The sequence below is a fragment of the Astyanax mexicanus genome, chromosome 5, assembly GCF_023375975.1.
Source record: "Astyanax mexicanus isolate ESR-SI-001 chromosome 5, AstMex3_surface, whole genome shotgun sequence".
NCBI classification, from domain to species: domain Eukaryota; kingdom Metazoa; phylum Chordata; class Actinopteri; order Characiformes; family Acestrorhamphidae; genus Astyanax; species Astyanax mexicanus.
Window position 1 is genome coordinate 25,438,373 of NC_064412.1, and position 19,638 is coordinate 25,458,010.

General features: G+C 37.8%; 1 protein-coding gene across 18 annotated transcripts in view; it reads right to left on the reverse strand.

Moving 5' to 3' along the window:
- lrrc7 (leucine rich repeat containing 7) overlaps positions 1-19,638 on the reverse strand; it is a 223,839-nt gene that overhangs the window by 33,337 nt on the left and 170,864 nt on the right. For 10 of the 18 annotated variants that reach the window (XM_007248261.4, XM_007248268.4, XM_022675163.2 and 7 more), the window contains 8 exons: positions 17,368-17,385; positions 13,525-13,654; positions 10,923-11,038; positions 10,282-10,351; positions 8,753-8,852; positions 8,510-8,652; positions 7,662-7,853; positions 4,223-4,345 (listed from right to left, as the gene is read on the reverse strand). In XM_007248261.4, coding sequence (XP_007248323.2) covers positions 4,223-4,345; positions 7,662-7,853; positions 8,510-8,652; positions 8,753-8,852; positions 10,282-10,351; positions 10,923-11,038; positions 13,525-13,654; positions 17,368-17,385 — 892 coding nt within the window. The remainder of the gene's footprint in view (positions 1-4,222; positions 4,346-7,661; positions 7,854-8,509; positions 8,653-8,752; positions 8,853-10,281; positions 10,352-10,922; positions 11,039-13,524; positions 13,655-17,367; positions 17,386-19,638) is intronic. The other 8 variants (XM_015605571.3, XM_007248271.4, XM_007248256.4 and 5 more) reach the window with 4 other exon arrangements.

Consider the following 19,638-nt stretch of genomic DNA (forward strand, 5'->3'; position numbering starts at 1 on the left):
AAGGGGCAAACAAGGCGTTTTGTGAAGCAGAACTTTTAATAATATGCACACAACCGTGGTAATCACAGGTAATAAACATAACTTACTTTTCAGAAGCTTGTTTGCCACTTATTGTCCTTTGTATACAGCTGGTATAGCATCTTTTAAGGTCCCCCGGGAAAATTCCGTTGTGTTGTGACTCACTTCCGTTGTGTTGTGGTTCTATTTGCAGCGCGTTTTTCTATTTGCAGCGCGTTTTTCTATTTGCAGCGCCTGTGTTGTAATTTTGATGGATGTGTTTTGTGCTTTTGCAGCGCTTTTCAATTTGCACTGCGCTGGGCTTTCTCGGCCACCGTAGAAATGGCTGAAATAAAAAAAAGACCTAAAAACCTCAAATAAGGCAAAGAAAACAAGTTCATATTCATAAAGTTTTAAGAGTTGGGTGGTCTCTTATTTTTGTCCAGAGCTGTATACAAACCCCTTTGAAGTCACAGAGACCTTTTTTTGTTCATTAACCTTATGGTATATTGAAAATTTAGGCTCTTTAAGAGGTCGGATCAGCTTACTTACCCCAACAAAAGCCAATGTGAGGGGTTCTGAATCAACTGTTGAATAATGAACTTTGATTAATGTAGTGAGCAACAGAGCAACAGAAGCGTTTCTCAAGTTTTCACTGCTCTTTCTAGCAACCAGAGCTTGAAACTGACAGAGGCGAAACACCTCAAGCATTTCTTTACGTTTTTCACGTGTTTTTCTTGTTGTAAAGCCACTGAGAAAAATTTTCAGCATCCTGAGTGGATTTTTTTCCTAATCAATAGCACGGCTTAAAGCAATCTTTGGCAGCTTAGAGATTGCGTTCTGCTCTAACTAGGCCTGTGCTTTGTGATACGGTAACAGTGTCCTCCAATAAGGGCAAAATGTACTGACCGGTTTACTTGCAAAACTGGTAACACTTTCCTTGGATGGTCTATGGTTGATGATGCTCGATGCTTTAGGTATGCTTAACTGACATTTAACTAAAAGTCTATTAAATCCAAATAAATTCTTAGTTTTAATAAATTGATTATTTATATTGAATGATCTTCATTGAACCCTACACCTAACCCAAACCCTAACCATAAAGAGTCAGGTTTAGGGTTAGATTTATGTTTTAGGGTAATGTAAAGGTTAGGTTGAGGTTTTAGGGCTACGTGTAGATTTAGATTCAATTGAGAGTCATTTACATTCAGCTGAGAGTTTAGTTACACCGGATTATAAGGTGCACTAACAACAAACATCTATTTTCTGGTCTGTTTTCATACATAAGGCACAACGGATTATAAGATACATTATGCGACACTAGTAAGGAACGGGGATGTTGCCATTTCAAACGAGCACTGGATGTTAATCTACACCGATTTCTCTCCAAAAACTGTTTATTTGGGTGAGTAAATCGCTTCTATTTATTTACAGTTATCTTAGATTCCCAGATTTCCACTTGGTGCAGAGGCATAAGCATTTGCAGCTAATCGCTAGTGCTGTACTTTGAGGAACCCTGAGTGCTCTGGTAACCCAGGACGATATTAGATAGCGGTTCGTCACACATAGCTTGTTTTAACACTGTAAATACACAGGCTACAGTTTAAAATATAATCAGCAAAAGAGCTAGCGCTTTGCGCGGTTAGTGGGTGATGCTAATGCTGCTCCAGCAGTGTAATCCGGGGTTAACAGCAGAGTACAGGTTAATAATACTCACCTCTGAATGGCAAAAGAGCACTCCTGTGTAATGCTGTACTTCAGAGGAGTGGCTTTACTGCTCCTGACAACCTGACTGATAAAATTCATACATAAGGAGCACTGACCATTTTTGGGAAAATTAAAGGAAGTGTGCCTTATTGTGGACCATCCAAGTAAAGTGTTATCACAAAAACAAAAATTAAATGAAACCATAGCAAAGCAGAAATGATGTGGTTGTAGAGTTACACTGTTACATTTTACATATAAATTTTTGGCCTTTAGCTGATGCTCTTATCCAGAGATCCTTACAAGGTTATTCCTATTACAGAGGTGGGCCTATGATGTTTTTAGAGGACTTCATAGTCATAGTTACCCAGAGCGGAAACTGAACCCCAGTCTCCCAGATGATGTGGTAGGTCACTGGCATTAAGTGGTGTTATCCACTGTGCCACACCAACCACAAAGGTAAAAGCAACTTTCTCATTCATAATAAAAAGTTAATTCACTAGAATTGTGTGGAGTTTTGAATTCTGAAAAGGGACTGAAAGTCTTCACTTCCCTCAATCAGAACTTTAGAAAAAATATAAAGAGCATTACGAAAAAGACGTGATAAGAGAGGTGAACCAGTGACGTTCCTGGAACCATCCGCAGATGTACAAAAAAGGATAATGATAATAAAAAAGTTACACCAACATTGTCGAAAGCAAAGGTGGAAAAAATTGTTCAGCTGTTTAACCCGGTTATTTTTCACATGGTTTTTCAAATAACAGGAATCTGTTACCGGCACAGGCCCAACTGCACTGATAACACCATCCAGTACTTTAATCCACTTAAAGGAGAACGCTAATCATTTGGATCATTTGGTCATGCAAAACTCCACTTTTCCCAATGATAACATGGATTTAAACCTGAATCCTAGCTATAGGTCTCCCTGCACCACTGAGCTTTTAATGGGTGCCACTCAGCAGGCTCTGAGTGCACTTGACATTTCAGACTGACCTTTCTCTCTGTTTGCTCAGTGATCTCAGTGTGAGCTATGCAACACTTTGTATCAAATGATGAAATCTGTGAAAATGATTCCATTTATCGTTATATACTGTGTATATAAATATTAATATACATAGTATACAGAAATAGTTTCTTTTTGAGACTAAATGATGTGTTATAGGCTACGTTCACATTACAAGCCACTTTGCTCAAATCCGATTTTTTGCTCACATTTTGAGGGTACACATTTACAAATGTAAGTGTGTAAGCTGTATCTGTGTGTAATGTGTGTGAACGATTCAGTCCCTAAAACGTCTCACATGCGCACACTGATACGTATATTAACGTCGACTTCTTTTCCAACAACAAAAATGTCATAATTGACAGACAACTCGTAGCTTCATAAAGGGAAACAGCTGTGTTAGCAGCTCATATGTGGAGCATCTTTTGCTGGAGTGGAGAGAAAACAGCTGGCATGAATTACATGCTCAGGTCGAGGAGGTGAAAAAAGAACAGGCAGTTTGCTTTTGCTGTTTTTGCAGCTATAGCTGCACAGCTGCACCAAGAGATGTGTGGGTTCGAGAGAGAAGCACGTAGCACATGCATAAAAGCAAAAAGACGTATAAATTCTGATTTGCCCGTTCACATTCATGCCGCGTGTCCATGGATCGGATACATCTCTGATTTAGGACCACATATGTAGGTGACTCAAATCTGATTTGAAAAAAATCTGATTCGGCACCATCACACAGTCAAATCAGATTTGAGTCACTTCAGCCTGGTAATGTGAACGTAGCCTAAATAATATTCAGTGCATAAATATCCAGCTATTTTTTTAGTTAATGAAAAACTGTACAAACTGGTTGAGATATACTTAGATTAAGGGGGTAAAAAAAAGAAACAATCCTGCTTGAGGTTTAGTGTTACAAAGTGTGAACCATCACAGTGGTAATACTGTGCAAATTCTGGTGGTAATAGGGTGCAAATTCTTACTTTTAAAAAGTATTAGCCAAGCTCTGCTCTGCAGTAATCTGCCCATGAGGAGAGCTTATAAATTTATAAAATCATCCATCCTGACCTCTAAACAAAGCGTCCACACTAACCTGGGCATCCGGGGATTTAGGCTTTGTGAGATAAGCTTAGTTTAACCCTGTGTCTCATTCTCCACGCTACAAACTTTTGACCAACTCCTTAAACTCCTAACATAGTAGTGTTGGGCTTTCCAAACACCACTACACTTCAATCATCTGCCCTTATAATACATCAATAACCAACTGTGCTGCCTGTGATCACACAAATAGATAAATCTTTCAAAACCTAATGATTCCACAAACTCTGTCGATCTGTTTTATCTCTGTAACTGATGGTGGCCAACATAAGAATCAGAGTGGGGCTTGAGGGCTTGGGGCTTTACATTACTGAAAATGATGCACTATTTGTGTGGCATAAGGCACAATTGTTTCGTTTTAAATTCTTTAAAAAAATGAATTGCTATTCTTTCATAAACATATGAGACAGAAGTCAGGGAAACTGTCTGTACCTCTGAGCTCTCGGTTAGATCCTCCTTGTCCTTCCTCTTTGGGATGTCTATGGCTGAATTCATGATGGCAGCTTGCTCTGGCATTGGAGGCTTGGAGAAGTCTTTAATCTCTCTGTCTGTCACCTGCCAAGAGCATTCAGCAGTAATGAAAAATGGGAAGAACCAAAAAAAGAATCCAGTAATTGCATTCTGGTACAGCCAACAATCAAACGTACACTGAATATATGAATATACAGCTTTTTTCAACGGCTAAAACACAATTTTGTAAACAAGGCTGGTTTTATCTTAACACAATACTTAACACAATTCACAAAACCACACAACCAAACTGCAAAACACCTCATATATCCTGCAAAATGAAGCACTGCCATCAAAACTACATATAGCATTATCAAAATCAAACTTTTGCATCAAATAGCTCCCACACTTATTTTTTGCACTTTAAGGCACACCAGATTATAAGGCGCACTATCAATGAACGTCTAATTTCTGGTCTATTTTCTTGCATAAAGCACACAGGACTATAAGGCACACGATGCGACGCTAGTAAGGAACAAGGGTGTTATAAAGCCGATATATTCCTCTCTGAATGGCGAAAGAACTAGCACTTAGCACGGTTAGTGGCCCAATGCTAATGGCACTCCAGCAGTGCTAGCCAGGCTTAGCAGCAGGCTACATGCCGATAATACTCAACTCTGAATGGCGAAAGAGCTACCGCTTAGCGCAGTTAGTCGCCAATGCTAATGCTGCTCCGACAGTTCAGTAAGCTTTGCCATAATACTTAAAATGTAATGTTCAAATTGTAGGAAATACTTCAGATTGCTCACATGCACAGAAATATTTGCAGATACATATATTTCAGATACATCTTTTTATAGTGCTTAATTCCCGATATAAATGGTAACAATGAACTATTGAGGTGTTTGGCCAGGTGGAACACGTATCGACCAATTGGCCCATGTTGTGTCATTGTGAATGGCAGTGGTCTGATATGGAAACATGTGATTTTATGACAGCTTGTTGTGTCTTATGCACAGAACCGTGTTCATTGCATTTAAAAAGTGCTGCTTTGAATTGCAAAATGTTGGAGGCTCATTTTAGTGTGTTTGCAACTGTGTGTGTGTAAAATCTGTAACACTTGGGATATTAGGTTTCACAGGAATAATAAAATACAACAAATTTAGACATTAAAAAAAAAATCACAAACCATCTTTTTAGTGTACTTTCAGTATAACCCTGGTTCCCCAAGCTGATCCTGCTGATCCTGATCCAGTAACCTACACATTCTGGTGAATTTCCTGCTTATAACACTCCTAATCCAACGTAATCCAACCAATCAACTCAATAATAAGCTTCCTGGGCAAAAAGTACTCCAGAACCATAACCTATAGTCAAAAAGGAATATTGTGCAAACTCCATTCCTAAATAATCACACCAGCAGGGAAAGTCTATATGAGAACCAGTGATAGCTTAACAGCTTAACATGGTTTGAGGCGTGAAGTGTGTAAAGACTTAAGTCTGCTGTTTGCTGACGGTTTGACAAAGTGCACATATCATGTACTTAAGAGAAAGTAAAGATCTGCTTGATAAAACTTGACTTAAGTAAATGTACATCTTCTGTATTTACATTTTTACTGGAGGGATAATCTCAAAAGCCAAAAGTCGGAAGACATCCTTTGAATAAAAAAAAATGATGGGAACTAATCGAAAGGGAAAATTAAATATCTGAATACTCCAGCAAGTAATGGGTGAGGGGGAGTATCTTTTAGGCTATAAAAAGCTGCAATATATATTTTTTTGACTTTTGACTCTTTGTATATTAGAGGTACCCAATCCTTGTTCTGGAAATCTACCACTCTACCAATTCTGATTCGACACACTGAAGGCCTTCATCATCACATTATATTCTATACATCATTATTCTATACACTGAGTAGCTCCTTGAGCTACTCACTGTGCAATTTGTCTGCTCCAGAGACCCTTGAAGGTTCATGTCACGAACGGAAGGATGAACTGATGGACGTAAATGCAGGTTTTAACTTTTAATTAAAAAAGACAGGAAACTACAGCAAATAAAACAGAAAGCACACTTGAGTAAACGCAAAACAAATAAACAAGACTAAGCTAACTAAACTGACAAGATTAAAGAAAACAAAACTAGACAAATATAACAATGCTAGAAAACAAGGCCAGGCGGAGCATCAAAAACACACAAACCTGACTAAGAAAACACAAAAGTACACAAAACGATCCACAGGATATAAGGAACACAAAAGACTCCACAAAAACACTGAAACAAAGGGGCTTATATACACAAGGAGGGTGAGCAACACCTGGGTAAGGAAACAAGGGGGCGGGGTTACAAACAAGGAACAAGGTAAAAAAAAAAAAACACTAATGGCTAGGACGGGGCTAGGGCAGAGACAGGACAATAACACAGACCGTGCGCTCTAAAAACACTAAACATTTGGTTTAGTAAACGGACTTAAGAACTTTACTAAATCCTGTCATCAGCTACGTGCGCTGTGTCTCTTTGTACTTCGTTTTCAGTAACTGGTTTGTAGAATGTTAGGGTTTGGGTTTGACTTGTGAATTGCTTTGCCAGGTGTTGTGATGAATTCTATCTCTCTGTCAGAATCTGACTCCCCTAATGAAATGAGTGTAAAAGATTCTCTATAGATTCCGCTTATTTCTGTTTAGAAATATGGGTTAATCTAATGTCACAGTAAATAAATACTTTTTTAGTCTAAGCATTGGGTTTCATGCTGCTGCATGACGTGCATTTAAGCCAAGGGGAGTCAGGCATCCATTTTTTTTTCCCTCTGGTTTGTTTAAAGACTGACTCAACTTCCTGTAATTGTCTGAAAATCTGAACCATCTAGAAAGGTGCTTTCACACCACAGGCTAGTAAATTAGGACTGAGAACACCCTTTTTTTGGTTGGACCAAATTCTGTTTTTTGGTCTGAACTATGGTTCACGCCCCCTTTTACAACTACAACTTTGGTTCGGACCAAACCAGGTAGGTGTGAAAGCCCCCAGAGTAATACAAAGAAACAGCTAATCTACAGTCTGTAATGAATTGAAGGAAGTGGAAAATGTTCCCATATAATTAGTAAAAAAAAAACGGACGTGGTTTTAATATTACGACTAATTGGTCTATATCAGTGGTTCTCAAATGCTTTAGACCATGAATCACCCATGATCAAATGTAATTTCCATGTGTGAAAAATGCACAATAGTGAAGTACATATACTGCATTGCTTCCTGACACTACTTAAAAACTATTTGATTCTCTTATTTTTCAACAAAAATAGCATAAAAGAAAAAAAATACATTTTATAAAAGTTGACTCTGCTAGGGCTGCATTTTACTGCACAAGCAGATGCATAATGAAACCGGACGCATGCTGTAGTGAGTAGCTGAGCTGACATGTTATACCTCCTTGGGTGCAATGGGCCACTTGGGCTCATACTTGTCCTTGTTGATGAGCTCCATGTTGGTGCCAGAGGAGTTGGTGCCGGAGGAGCTGAGGGGGTGAGTGGTTTTACCCACCATGTTCTGCACTGACTTCACCATGTTCTTCAAGTCCTCCGGGTAAGGGGTGGGATATCGTTTCAGATTAATCTCAACCTACACACCAGCAGAGAATGAGAGCGAGAGCGAGAGAGAGAGAGAGAGAGAGAGAGAGAGGAGGGGAGAGGCAGAATAAGCTTAGGAATCACTTGGTAAAATGTGCGAAAGGATGTAAGAAACAACATATGGAAATGAAGTATTTTTATAGCAGGGCTTATAATAAAACAACTCAAAACAAACAGCATTTACAGTGAATAACTATATATCAACCATTTCTTTCTTTTAAGATAAATGTTTCTTTTACTATTAAAAGTTATTCTTTTAATTCTTTGCACTATTGTCTTACGTATGTTTATTGTGTCTAGTTGTATTGTACATATAGTGTCTCCCACTCTTTTATATTATATATCTATTTTTTTTTACTTATATTTATATATCTATTTCTCCCCCACACTACTGCACCTTGTTTTTGTCTCATGTATGTCTATTTGTGTCCCTGCTGTATTGTACTCATAGTGTCTCCCATTCTCCTTTATTATATCTATTATCTGTACTTGCTGTAAAATTGGGAAGGAGAGTAACGTAATTTCAATTCTCTGTATGTCCTGTACATATGCAGTATTGACAATAAAACTACTTGACTTGACTTGACTTGGATGGGAACCTTGGTTGTTCATATGTTTGTGTGAATTTGCATATTAAAATGAACACACAAAAGATGGCAGGGGGACCTTGACTTTGGCAGAGTTGTCCTCGTCTTCCTTCTTATCCTCAAAGTCAAAAGCAACAGTCATCCTCTGCTGCCTCTGCTCCTCCCACAGAGCAGGGTTGAAGCTGTCGGTGTCCGACTGGTAATCTGTAAAACACATCAGATTCAGTGTGAGAAAAAAGCCCATGTCTCTGCTAATCCAGTACATGTGTGAAAATATCAGTCAGGCTGGGTCAGATTTCTTCACCCTCATCGTGCCGAGGCTGCTGGGGGAACATGTAGTTGGTGAGGACCCTCTGCTTGGTCTCAGGGTGGGCCTCTGTTTGGAGGGGGATGAGGGCCTTGGACTGTAAAGAAGTTCAGAAAAAAAACATTAGATTGTGACAATGTCTATATTCAATATCATGCATACTTAATCATTTTTACAATAACCAATAAACAATTAGTATATAGTGTAAAGTAGGGATTTAGTAGAAAACTCTACCGCACTTTTACTCTATGGCAGTTTATGATTCTCAGATACTATATGTATTTGTAGAATTGCAATTAGTACTGTATTTTTTGCACTATAATGTGCACAGGATTATAAAGCGCATTATGCCACACTAGTAAGGAACAGGGGAGTTGCCATGTTTTCCATCTAATTCAGCAGGTCTCACCACTGAGGGGTGGTGGTGGGGGTAACTAAAAGCTAAGCTATATAAACAGAACTGTAATTCTTAAAAAATAAAAATCTTTTAAAGGCAAATGAGATCTGGATGTTAAGCTACACACATTTCTCTACTAAAAACCCTTTATTTGGGTGTGTAAAGTGCTTACAATTACTTACAGTAAGCTTAAATTTCCAGATTTCCACTGAGGTTGGGTGCAGTAGCATTAGCATTAGCATTAGCGGATAACTGCTAGTGCTAGTAAATGCTGCCCAACAGCGCTACACTGTGGAACCCTAAGTGTTCTGGCAACACAGGGCAATATTAGCTAGTGGTTTGTCCCACATAGCTTGTCTTAAGACAGTAAATGCACAGGCTACAGTCCAATAATGCTCACCTCTGAGCGATGAAAGAACTAGTTAGTGCGCTAAGTGGATAATGCGAATACTGCTCCAGTAGTGCTAGTCAGGTTTAGCAGCAGGCTAGAGGCTGATAATACTCACCTCTGAACTGCAAAAAAGCCAGCACTTAGCACTTTTAGCTTCAGCAGTGCTAGCTGGGGTTAGCTTAGTGGCTAATGCTAATAATGCTCCAGCCCCGATGCTGGAGAACTAAACTGAAACTCCTGTATAACGCTGTACTTCAGCAGAGTGGCTTTACTGCCCCTTATAACCCGATTAGTAAAACTCATACATAAAGCGCACCAGATTATAGGGTGTACTGAAATTTTTTGGGAAAATTAAAGGATTTTAAATGCACCTTATAGTGCAAAAAATACACATAAATAAACTATAAAATCTGTCAGACATCCTCTACCCTGATCATCACTGTCTGGAGGCACTGTGGTGAGAATGTGCCAAAATGAACAATATATTTTAATTTGTCACATGTCTAAAAGGCCCCTTTTGTAATGGTGCGGGTTTAAAGGTTGTGGAAAAAACAGATTGATCAACCTTTGGTCTTCATTTATAGGCAATTAGCAGTGTAAATTTTTAATCATTTATTGTTTATGGTAACCTTTATCTTCCTTTTGAACAGCATAACAATCCTACACTTGCTTTTGTGTGCAACATTTTTTTTTCTAGTAAGATTTTTTTAATTATGAATGAAATAATGAAATACTCACCTGATTGTCAGATAACCAGAGTGCAGCAAGATCTTTCAGCTTAGTGAAAGTGTATGGAAGATTTCTCAGCCTAACAAAGGGGAACAAATGTCATATGTCACAACAGAGGCAGGATGACACCAATTACAGCACAGTGTAGGTCATACACCTCAAATACAGAAATCCACCTTTCAAACGAGAACATACCACAGGAAGAGTAAATCCAGAGTATTTAGAACCATTAGGAGGTTGGAGTGATTTCTGTCTGTTTATGTCAGGCCTTTAACTCAGATCCTTTAATGGCTGGGTTGTGTTAAGTGATGCTTGGGTTTAATTACCCAGGATCCAGTTCATCATGGCCAGAGCACCTACTGGCACCTAAATAGCTTATAAAAGAGCTCAGCCGGCAGAAGCTTTTCACTCAGACAGGGTCTTTGTCTTTGAGTGCCATTATAAAACACATACAGTTTCAATCAGCTGCAAATAAACTGATTAAAGAACTGTTTATTACCAATTACTGAAATAAACAGAGATGAATGTATTAAAATAAAGAGAATTTTTCATCATCTTTGGCTTTTTTTCTTAACATCATCTTGGTGTGCAGAGAAAATTCAAACAAATGGAAGAAAACAGCGAGAAGCGGGAGGAGCATCAGGTGTTACCTGTTGTCGCTGAGATTAAGAACACGTAGCTTTGTCATCTGTCCAATTTCATCAGGCAGAAATTCCAGTTTGTTGGACCGCAAGGACATAACTGTCACATTCCTGCAGTTTCCAATCTGCAATAAAAGAGAAGATATGATGCCTCTGAAAATGAAAATGTGCAATTTTCTCAGAGTATTCTCTTTTTTTTCCTCCTCCCTCTCTTTTTCTATTGCCATCTCTTTTTGTCTTCACTCTCCTCTGTCCTCATGAGCCCACTTTCAGATTGGAAATGACGCTGTAATATGTCAATACCTCCTGGCTATTGAGGTTAGTTGAGGAGCAGAGAGGTTTTCTGCAGGGTTCTGCTACTATAGTTCAGTTCAGCTTGTAACACAGGTGCGCTGCTGAAGCGTTAAAGACAGAGCAGAGCTGAAACTGTAACTGGGCTCATGTTCAACAGCACAGAGACAGAAGCTTCTGTACAGCTCTAACTAGAAAGCTGGCAGAGAGCTGAGAGGTGGGCTTCTGGCTCAGAGTCGACTCCACTCTCTCTCAACATATCTGTCCCACACAGATAGTCAAACTGAACCTTTAAAAAATAAAATAAAATAAAACGATCAAAAATGCTTCTGTTTAAAACACGAATAAGCAGTAGGAATCGTATTTCAAACAGGTCTGTAGTTTCACTGTGAATAAAAAATGTTGTAATGTTACTAGTGGTGTCATTCTATTAAAAAAAATTACGATTAATCACACTTCTTCTTCTTTATAAGACGCTTACTTATAGTTTGTATAGTGGATGATTAAATGTAAATAAAAAAATGAACGTAAGAAATGTAAAATGCAAATATATTTATATTAGTGGTGCTAATTAAAATATTAGTATATACTTGTGTATGTTTAAGGGGGGTAAAGCCAACATGGGGTGCTAGAATAAAGAATGCATAACAACATAATGCATAACAACAAAAAGGAAACCTTTTTTAAATAATTTTATTTCAAATTTTTCCCCATTTTTCTCCCCAATTTACAATTACCCAACCCACCTATTAGGACTCCCCCTATCACTAGTGATGCCCCAACACACCAGGAGGGTGAAGACTAACACATGCTTCCTCCGATACATGTGAAGTCAGCCACCGCTTCTTTTCGAGCTGCTGCTGATGCAGCATTGCAGAGCAGCCAGCACGCTTGGAGGACAGCACAGCGGCTCGGTTCCGGTACATCAGCTCACAGACGCCCTGTGCTGCAGACATCACCATAGGAGTGATGTGGGGAGAGAGCGCCATCTACTCACCCAGAGGGATCAGGGCCAATTTTGCTCCCTCTGAGTGCCGGCAGCTTGATGGCAAAGCTGCATGAGCTGGGGTTCAAACCTGCGACCTCCTGCTCATAGTGGCAGCGAAAGGAAACCATTTTACTTTATTGTAAACATCTCAGATTGGTTGTAAGGATTTCTGAATTAGAGCTTAATTTGCTGAGTATTTCACACCTGTAGTTCGTTTCTATGGTCCGGCTCAGTTGATAAGTTCAGGGGCGGGGCAGATTACAGCAGACAAATAATAATAATAACACGTTACTGATTCCAGATTAATAGCATGCATTAATGCTTTATCGTTGACAGCCTTAAATACTATATTAATTATTTTATTCCCACAGATTATTTGACATATTTTGACAGCTAAATTTTAAATCATATTTTACTAGCTAAAGTTCTTTGGACAGACTAATAAAACATGCTAGATTACACAAAATAAATAAATAAATTGAAGAGATGATTATTTTTATTGCACAACTTTGTCTTCACTGCTTTGGTATTTTTATGTTTTACTTACTTGTTAAAGGTCATGTATAAAGTACTAGAGAGCCAGACTTAAGTAAAAGCACAAGTGCTCTGTTAAAAAAAAGTGACGAGTAGAAGTTAAAGTGTTCTTTAAGCATCATATTAGAAGTACTAAAATATTCAACATTCTTTGTACTTAAGTATTGAAATTAGTTTATTCTAACAAAATTTCTATACTGAAAGTAACTATGTTATATATATTTATTATGGAAAGCAGGGGAAAGTTCTCAGAGATAAAGGCAGAACAAGAGCAGCGTGGTCTTCTTATAAGATCAGCTTTATCTCTTGATTCACTTAATGATGAGGAGCTTCAACAAACTGGGTGACAGTTCAGAAAATCTAACGCTCTGGTTTTAGTAATAATGTGGGTTTAGAATGATTCCGAACATTTTTTCTGATTGTAACAAGTAATGATGCAGCACATAAACAACGTATCAGAGTAAAATTAATAAATTAATCTAAAATATGTAATGAAAAAATAATACTCCAGTAGAGTAGCTGATGCATAATAATTTTACCATTAATGTACCATCTATTTTGACATTTAACTACACATTTATGTGGCTGGATAGAGTCTTCAAGAACTCTCTACGGGCAACAAAAAACAACCTCTGAACATTAAAACCATTCAGAAAGAAAACACTTCATGCTTAAAATGATTCCATTTGAAGAGTCAACATTAGTCTTCATCAGTCCTGTGGTAGGGGCTGCTGGTAGGGCTTGTGTATGTGGAAGAGCCGAGGATATGGGGAAAGCTTTGATCTCTCTGAAACTCACTTCTCTGGGCAGCTCTGTCAGGAAGTTCTCATCAGCTGCAAAGGTGCGGAGACTGTGCAGGTAGCCGATGGTGGGGGGAAGGGACTCCAGTTCATTACAGCTGCAGTCAAACTCCTCTAAAAGTGATAAACTGAGGAAGATGAAATTAAGAGAATATAGTTACGGTGAACACAACCTGACATCGGTATGAAGAGCAGTGCACTGCCAAACAGCGAAATGAGCTATATCATTTCCACACGTATTAAATAGTTTACTTATAAACATTTTGGAAATAAATAAGTTTTTTATATAAATATTTTATTCATGTGGAAATGATGCACAAGTTTTACATGTATTAACACAGAAACCACTAAATCTGTGGAACCGTGTACTTCTATAACCCATGATTGTATCTGTATTTTGGACTTTTTCTATCATATTTTTCGCACCATAAGGCGCAACAGATTATAGGCGCACTATCAATTAACGTCTATTTTCTGGTCTTTTTTTTATACATAAGGCGCACCGGATTATAAGGCACATTATGCAACACTATTATGGAACTAGGGTGTTGCCATGTTTTTCTTCTAATTTAGCTAATCTAAGTGAACAAAATTCTTTCTAATTCTTAAAAAAACATCTTCTTATAAGTCAAACGAGTGCTGGATGTTAATCTACACAGATTTCTTTCCTGAAAATTCTTTATTTGGGTTAGCAAAGCACTTTAGTTTATTTACAGTTACATTTACAGATTTTCCATAAGGCTGGGTGTAGCAACATTAGCATTAGCAGCTAACCACTAGAACCAGTTAGCGGCTAATGCCCCCCAACAGTGCTACACTGAGGAACCCTGAGTGCTTCGGTAAGCCAGGGTGATATTAGCTAGCGTTTCGTTCGTCTCACATAGCTTATTTAAAAATGGTAAACAGACAGGCTACATGCTGATAATACTCACCCTGAACAGCAAAAAGGCTAGTGCCTTGCACAGTTAGCAGCTAATGCTAATACTACTCTAGCAGTGCTAGTCTGGGTTAGCGCGCAGGCTACAGGAAGATAATACTCGTCTCTGAACTGGGAAATAGCGGTTAGGAGCTAATGCTAATACTGCTCCAGTTTTGGTGCTGGAAAACTAAACTGAAACTCCTGTATAACGCTGAACTTCAGCAGAGTGACTTTACTACTTCTTACAACCTGACTGATAGAATTAATGCATAAGGTGACCAGATTATAAGGTCTACTACTGATTTTTGGGAAAATTAAAGAATTTTAAGTGCGTCTTATAGTGCGAAAAATACAGTAGTAAAATTAAATATCAGTGAATATAACATGCCGTGCAAAAGCCAAGAAAATTGATTAAAACTATTTATCTCAGTAGTAAGTATGTTTTTGAATTAAACAATAAAAGAAAAAAGTTTTTTCATTGGTTCAATTTTACTAGCAGCTTGTTCTTTAATTAAACAAAGACTGAATAGATAAACTAGGTTTTGGAGGACAATTGTAAATAATGGCCTTCCTTAAAAATAAACATTTACCACCCAGAAAAAATAGCTTTATCTTTCATTTTCTCAAACACTTTAGACTTTTGCACAGTTCTGCATTTAAAACAAAACTTTTTTTTTACACATTTTACATACAATCACAGCAGCAAACATTGGATCCAGAGCTTTTCTACAAAACCGAGTGCTTAAATCACTTATTAAATCACTTAGATTTAACAATTTCAGTTGATTCCAGTCTTTCTTAAAACTTTCTAAAACTAATGATATATTTCAACAAAAGAATTTGAAATAAATAAAGCGACTATACTGTTTACAAGTTTACATTTCTTTATGCTCTAACAGCACTTTGTATCCATCATGATACAAACCCTCAGATAAAGAGGCAGTTAAGTGATAATGGAGAATATGGAGGGTATTTGAAGTAATGGCTGCTGGAAATGCCTGCTTAAAAAAGATCTGACAGCATCTTAAAGCCTGGATACAGTCTGTGCTGACGCAGTGGTTAGGCAGATTAGATTTCAATGATGACTTAATTAAAGAGACAACTCCTTAAGACATATGAAGTAGCTTCTATGTCTGATTCATCCAGGCCTTAGGACACAGTGGTTAAATGATGACTTTGGAAATGAAAGTCTGTCTGGAGTTAATATTTATTCTGCCAAAAAAGGAATTACATTCACGGGTCACACTGAGGCGCCAACATTTCTTCAGGCGTATGATATTTGCAATCTTATACTAGCTTTACAGAGACATTTCTTATATTTGTTCACACAGCAGATAAACAATAAATGGAACTTAGCTTTTTTAATAAAACACTGACATTGAAAGTTGGCTTGAAAAGGCCAACTTATGATACTGTTTTTTCCCCAGACTGAATTTCGTTTATTAGACTCTACACAAAAGAAACTCTCCTCAACTTTTCTTTCTACTCACTAATCAATTTATTTTGGTATTTAATACTGTTCTATCCTAGTGGTCTTTCCTTGTACATCTCTGACCCTCATTACACCTGGTCACTTTATCTATCTTGAGTATCAGGTTTATATCTGGATAAGGCCAAACTATCTACAAATGCAAGTGTAAACACACTGAAGACACATTTTAAACAGATACAAATTTGATCACTTAGGAATTGGAAGAGGTTAAACAGTGTAAATGCATCCAATGGCAACTGAAACTTCTCCCAATACAAATAAAGCATCAGTCATAATTAGCAAATGGGATTTTAGTCTGCTTAGTCAAACATGCAGTTTCCTTTGCATGTGTGAATGCATGTGATTAAATTTCCACTTTTATTGGATACTCACACAAAGTGACCAGGTGTAAACAGGGTCTCAAGTGTATTTAATTCACATCTAAACTGTGTGCACTCTCCTACACTACAAAATATATTTTATAATTGTCTTCTAGTTTTACATTTCCATTTTGCCCCCAATTTGGAAGGTCAATCACCCAGTGCCTTTCCACATTAACTTCCCCTATCACTAGCTATATCCTCAACACTAACACTAGAATGTTAAAGACTAGCACATGCTTCCTTTAACAAATATATATTTTTCAAAAAAATATTTTCCAACTGACACACCCAGTCCAGCTTCCCTGATACCTGAGAGCTCCATCTACCCAAGGCCAATTGTGTTCTCTCAGACTCTGGCTGCTGATGTCAAGCTGCATGATTGACTGGGTCACTTGGAGCCCCCAGTTTACACCATCTTGAATCTGTTTTTTTTTTTGTTTTTTTAAATTCTGAGAACATTACATAAAGAATAGACCCTGAGAAATTGCCTTATTAAACTAAAGCAGGCTTCCTCTGTTTGCTTTTACATACAAGTGACAGTAAGCAGTAAATTCTATGAGTTTCCTAAAATTGCTTGCAATCCATAAAAAATACTTTTATTAACTCCCTTATAAGCTTGGTCTTTTCAAGCAAACTTAAAGACTGTCCTTAAATTGCTTTATTTTATTATACTTTCATCCGCCACAGTGTTTACTGAGACAAACATTTTGCATTCCTCAACCATTTTACTACACATGACATTTATCAATTTAAACGACTTCAATTACAGCCATCACTCAATCATTTGACTCTGCACACGACGTTCCAAACTGGATAACAAAAGGCCAACAGGGTCAAGATCTTCTAACAACTGCTGGAATCTGTTTTATCTCCCAAAGGTCAATGTATATTTATCGTGTTAACTAGAGTCATTAGTGCAACATTTGTACAGCAGCTTGTCCCAGCTGGCCTTCCATATGCACGGCTTCCTTTAGCTGCACGTCGAGGATATGCAAAGGTGTGCCCTTGCCTAAATAAACATGCTGCGGCGGACGTGTGGGGAATACAGACGCTCACTGGTCTACTTACCCTAATTTGGTGCGTGGACTGAGATGCCCATTTTAGATGCATGTTTGATAAACACAACACACAGAACCGACCAATGACAAACCAAGAAGAAAGGTGCACGGAGAACAGTATCGCAGGAATGAGGCAGTGTGGGGGGGGGGGACAGTTATGATGAATGGAACGGGCGGCCCACTGGGGGAGTGACCTCTGAGATAACGAATTCAGCGGCAGACGGTGTGCAGACAAAAACCCTGAATTTCCCATCTGGCTTTGGGTTACGAATCATAGCTCCAAAACGTGAGGAACAGAGGTGAAGTTCTCTGCTTTCTAGCAGTTCTGATCAGTTCAGTTCTGAGCTCCACAGTTAATCTATATGCAGATATACGGTTGTGATTCAAATGCATTAAAGCGTAAAATATTCTGATAATGTTTATGTTCCAAGGAAGTGTTTTCAGCCTTATCTCTAGTGCTGTACAGCTAATTACTAGGGGCATGAATTTTGCTTTGTTTACCTGTACTTACCTCCAGGTTTTGTGTAGAAATGCAAAGTGTAGATGGTCTCAACAGAAGTCCAAAGAACTCTTAAAAAAACATCCTACTAGTTTTGAAATTGTCTAACATTACAGGCAATGTTAAATTGCATGTTAACATGTTCATACACATGTTTAAACAGTGTTTAAAAACTAAAAAAACTAAAAAATGTATTAAAAAAAGGAAAAAGGAAAACTAACTACTACACTGACTTTTTAAGAATTTTCTACATTGTTTTATTATCCCCCTCCTTGCCAACATTTTTTACACGACTGTTGGCATTCCTGACATTAATCACTTATTTTATTTTATTTTATTAATTATTTTGTATAGTTATAGTCAAATAACTGCCAATTTTGGCTAACAGACGCCCATGTTGGCTAGCAGCACACTGAATGTTGGGGGAGAGGGAAGGCAATTATGTTCTCTTGCACTTTCAGAATCACATATTTTTTTATAAAGCATTTGCAAACTGATTAACGTCTTTTTTCCATTGCAATTAGTGGACTACAGTACTATATTGGTACCGTGATTATGTAACACTCTTATATATACACTGCGTTTTCAGCACAGTCCCATTGGCTTTCACTATGACTTTTTGTGTTCTTGTGCTCTTTTTTTGGCACATTTAAATGTGCCAAAATGATTGTCTGTTGTAGTAGACCATATTTTATATACTCTTTAAACGATGCCATAGGGGAAAAAAACATTTTTAGATCTCTCAGCTTGTCCAGAAATGTGTGCTCTTGTCCTAGTGGTGGCTCAAACCACAAATTGAAGCTGCCCTTTGTACGGAGAGCCTGGAGCAAGGAATGGGTAAAGAACAGACACCTTTACAGCCACTTCATAACTAGGCCTGCACCTAACAATATTTTGGTAGTCGACTAATCTGATGATTATTTTTTCGATCAGCCGATTAGTCAACGTTTATTTCTGCCATGTCCTCCATCTCTAAAATGATAGAAACAGCTGAACATGAGATTTAAAAGGTATTTTAATGTATAGATGTTTAAATGTGGAAAGTACTGATATGTACTGAGTAAATATGTAATCTGTTGTGTTTGGGCACTTTTGGAGACCCACACGAAGTTAGTAAATTGTAAATTGTGTGAGTGAGCCATTTATCTCTCATTGCACTTCTGTCTCCAGCACTTTGTGTAGTGCAGTACTGTTACTAATTAACGATTAGTCAACAATGAAATTTGTAGTCGACACATTTAAATAATCAACATTGTTTAAAAATGTTCGTCACACATTTTTTTTATGGAACCAAAAATTGCTCTTCTATGGCACTGCATAAGAACTCTATGTAGCTTTTATTTTTAAGAGTGCAGGTTCCATAGACATTTAAATGTTCCTTTAATGATCATCACCTTAAAACACCCAGCTCTTATTCAGCCTTAGCATACAGAAATTTGACATTTGACTCCTCCTTTTGAATCCTACATCAGATGATGTTCAGACAGAGAAGGCAATTCTAATTGTACGTGTGAACTGTGACTTTACCAATCAGTGTTTTCTCACAGTGAAGTGAGAAAGCCTAGCATAGTGAACGTGACAGACAGCTGAGCTGCAAAGTCACTGTATCCCCAGTCTGAGACAACAACTCAGAAATAATGAGCTCATAGCTAATGTTAACCACTGTTAGTGTCAAAATGTCTAATGGCTGTACAATGCAAAGGAATAGGAACATATGACTGTAATATATCAAACCGTTTAATTTGAAGGGGCTCATGCAGAGAAAATCAGCACAAGGAAGTT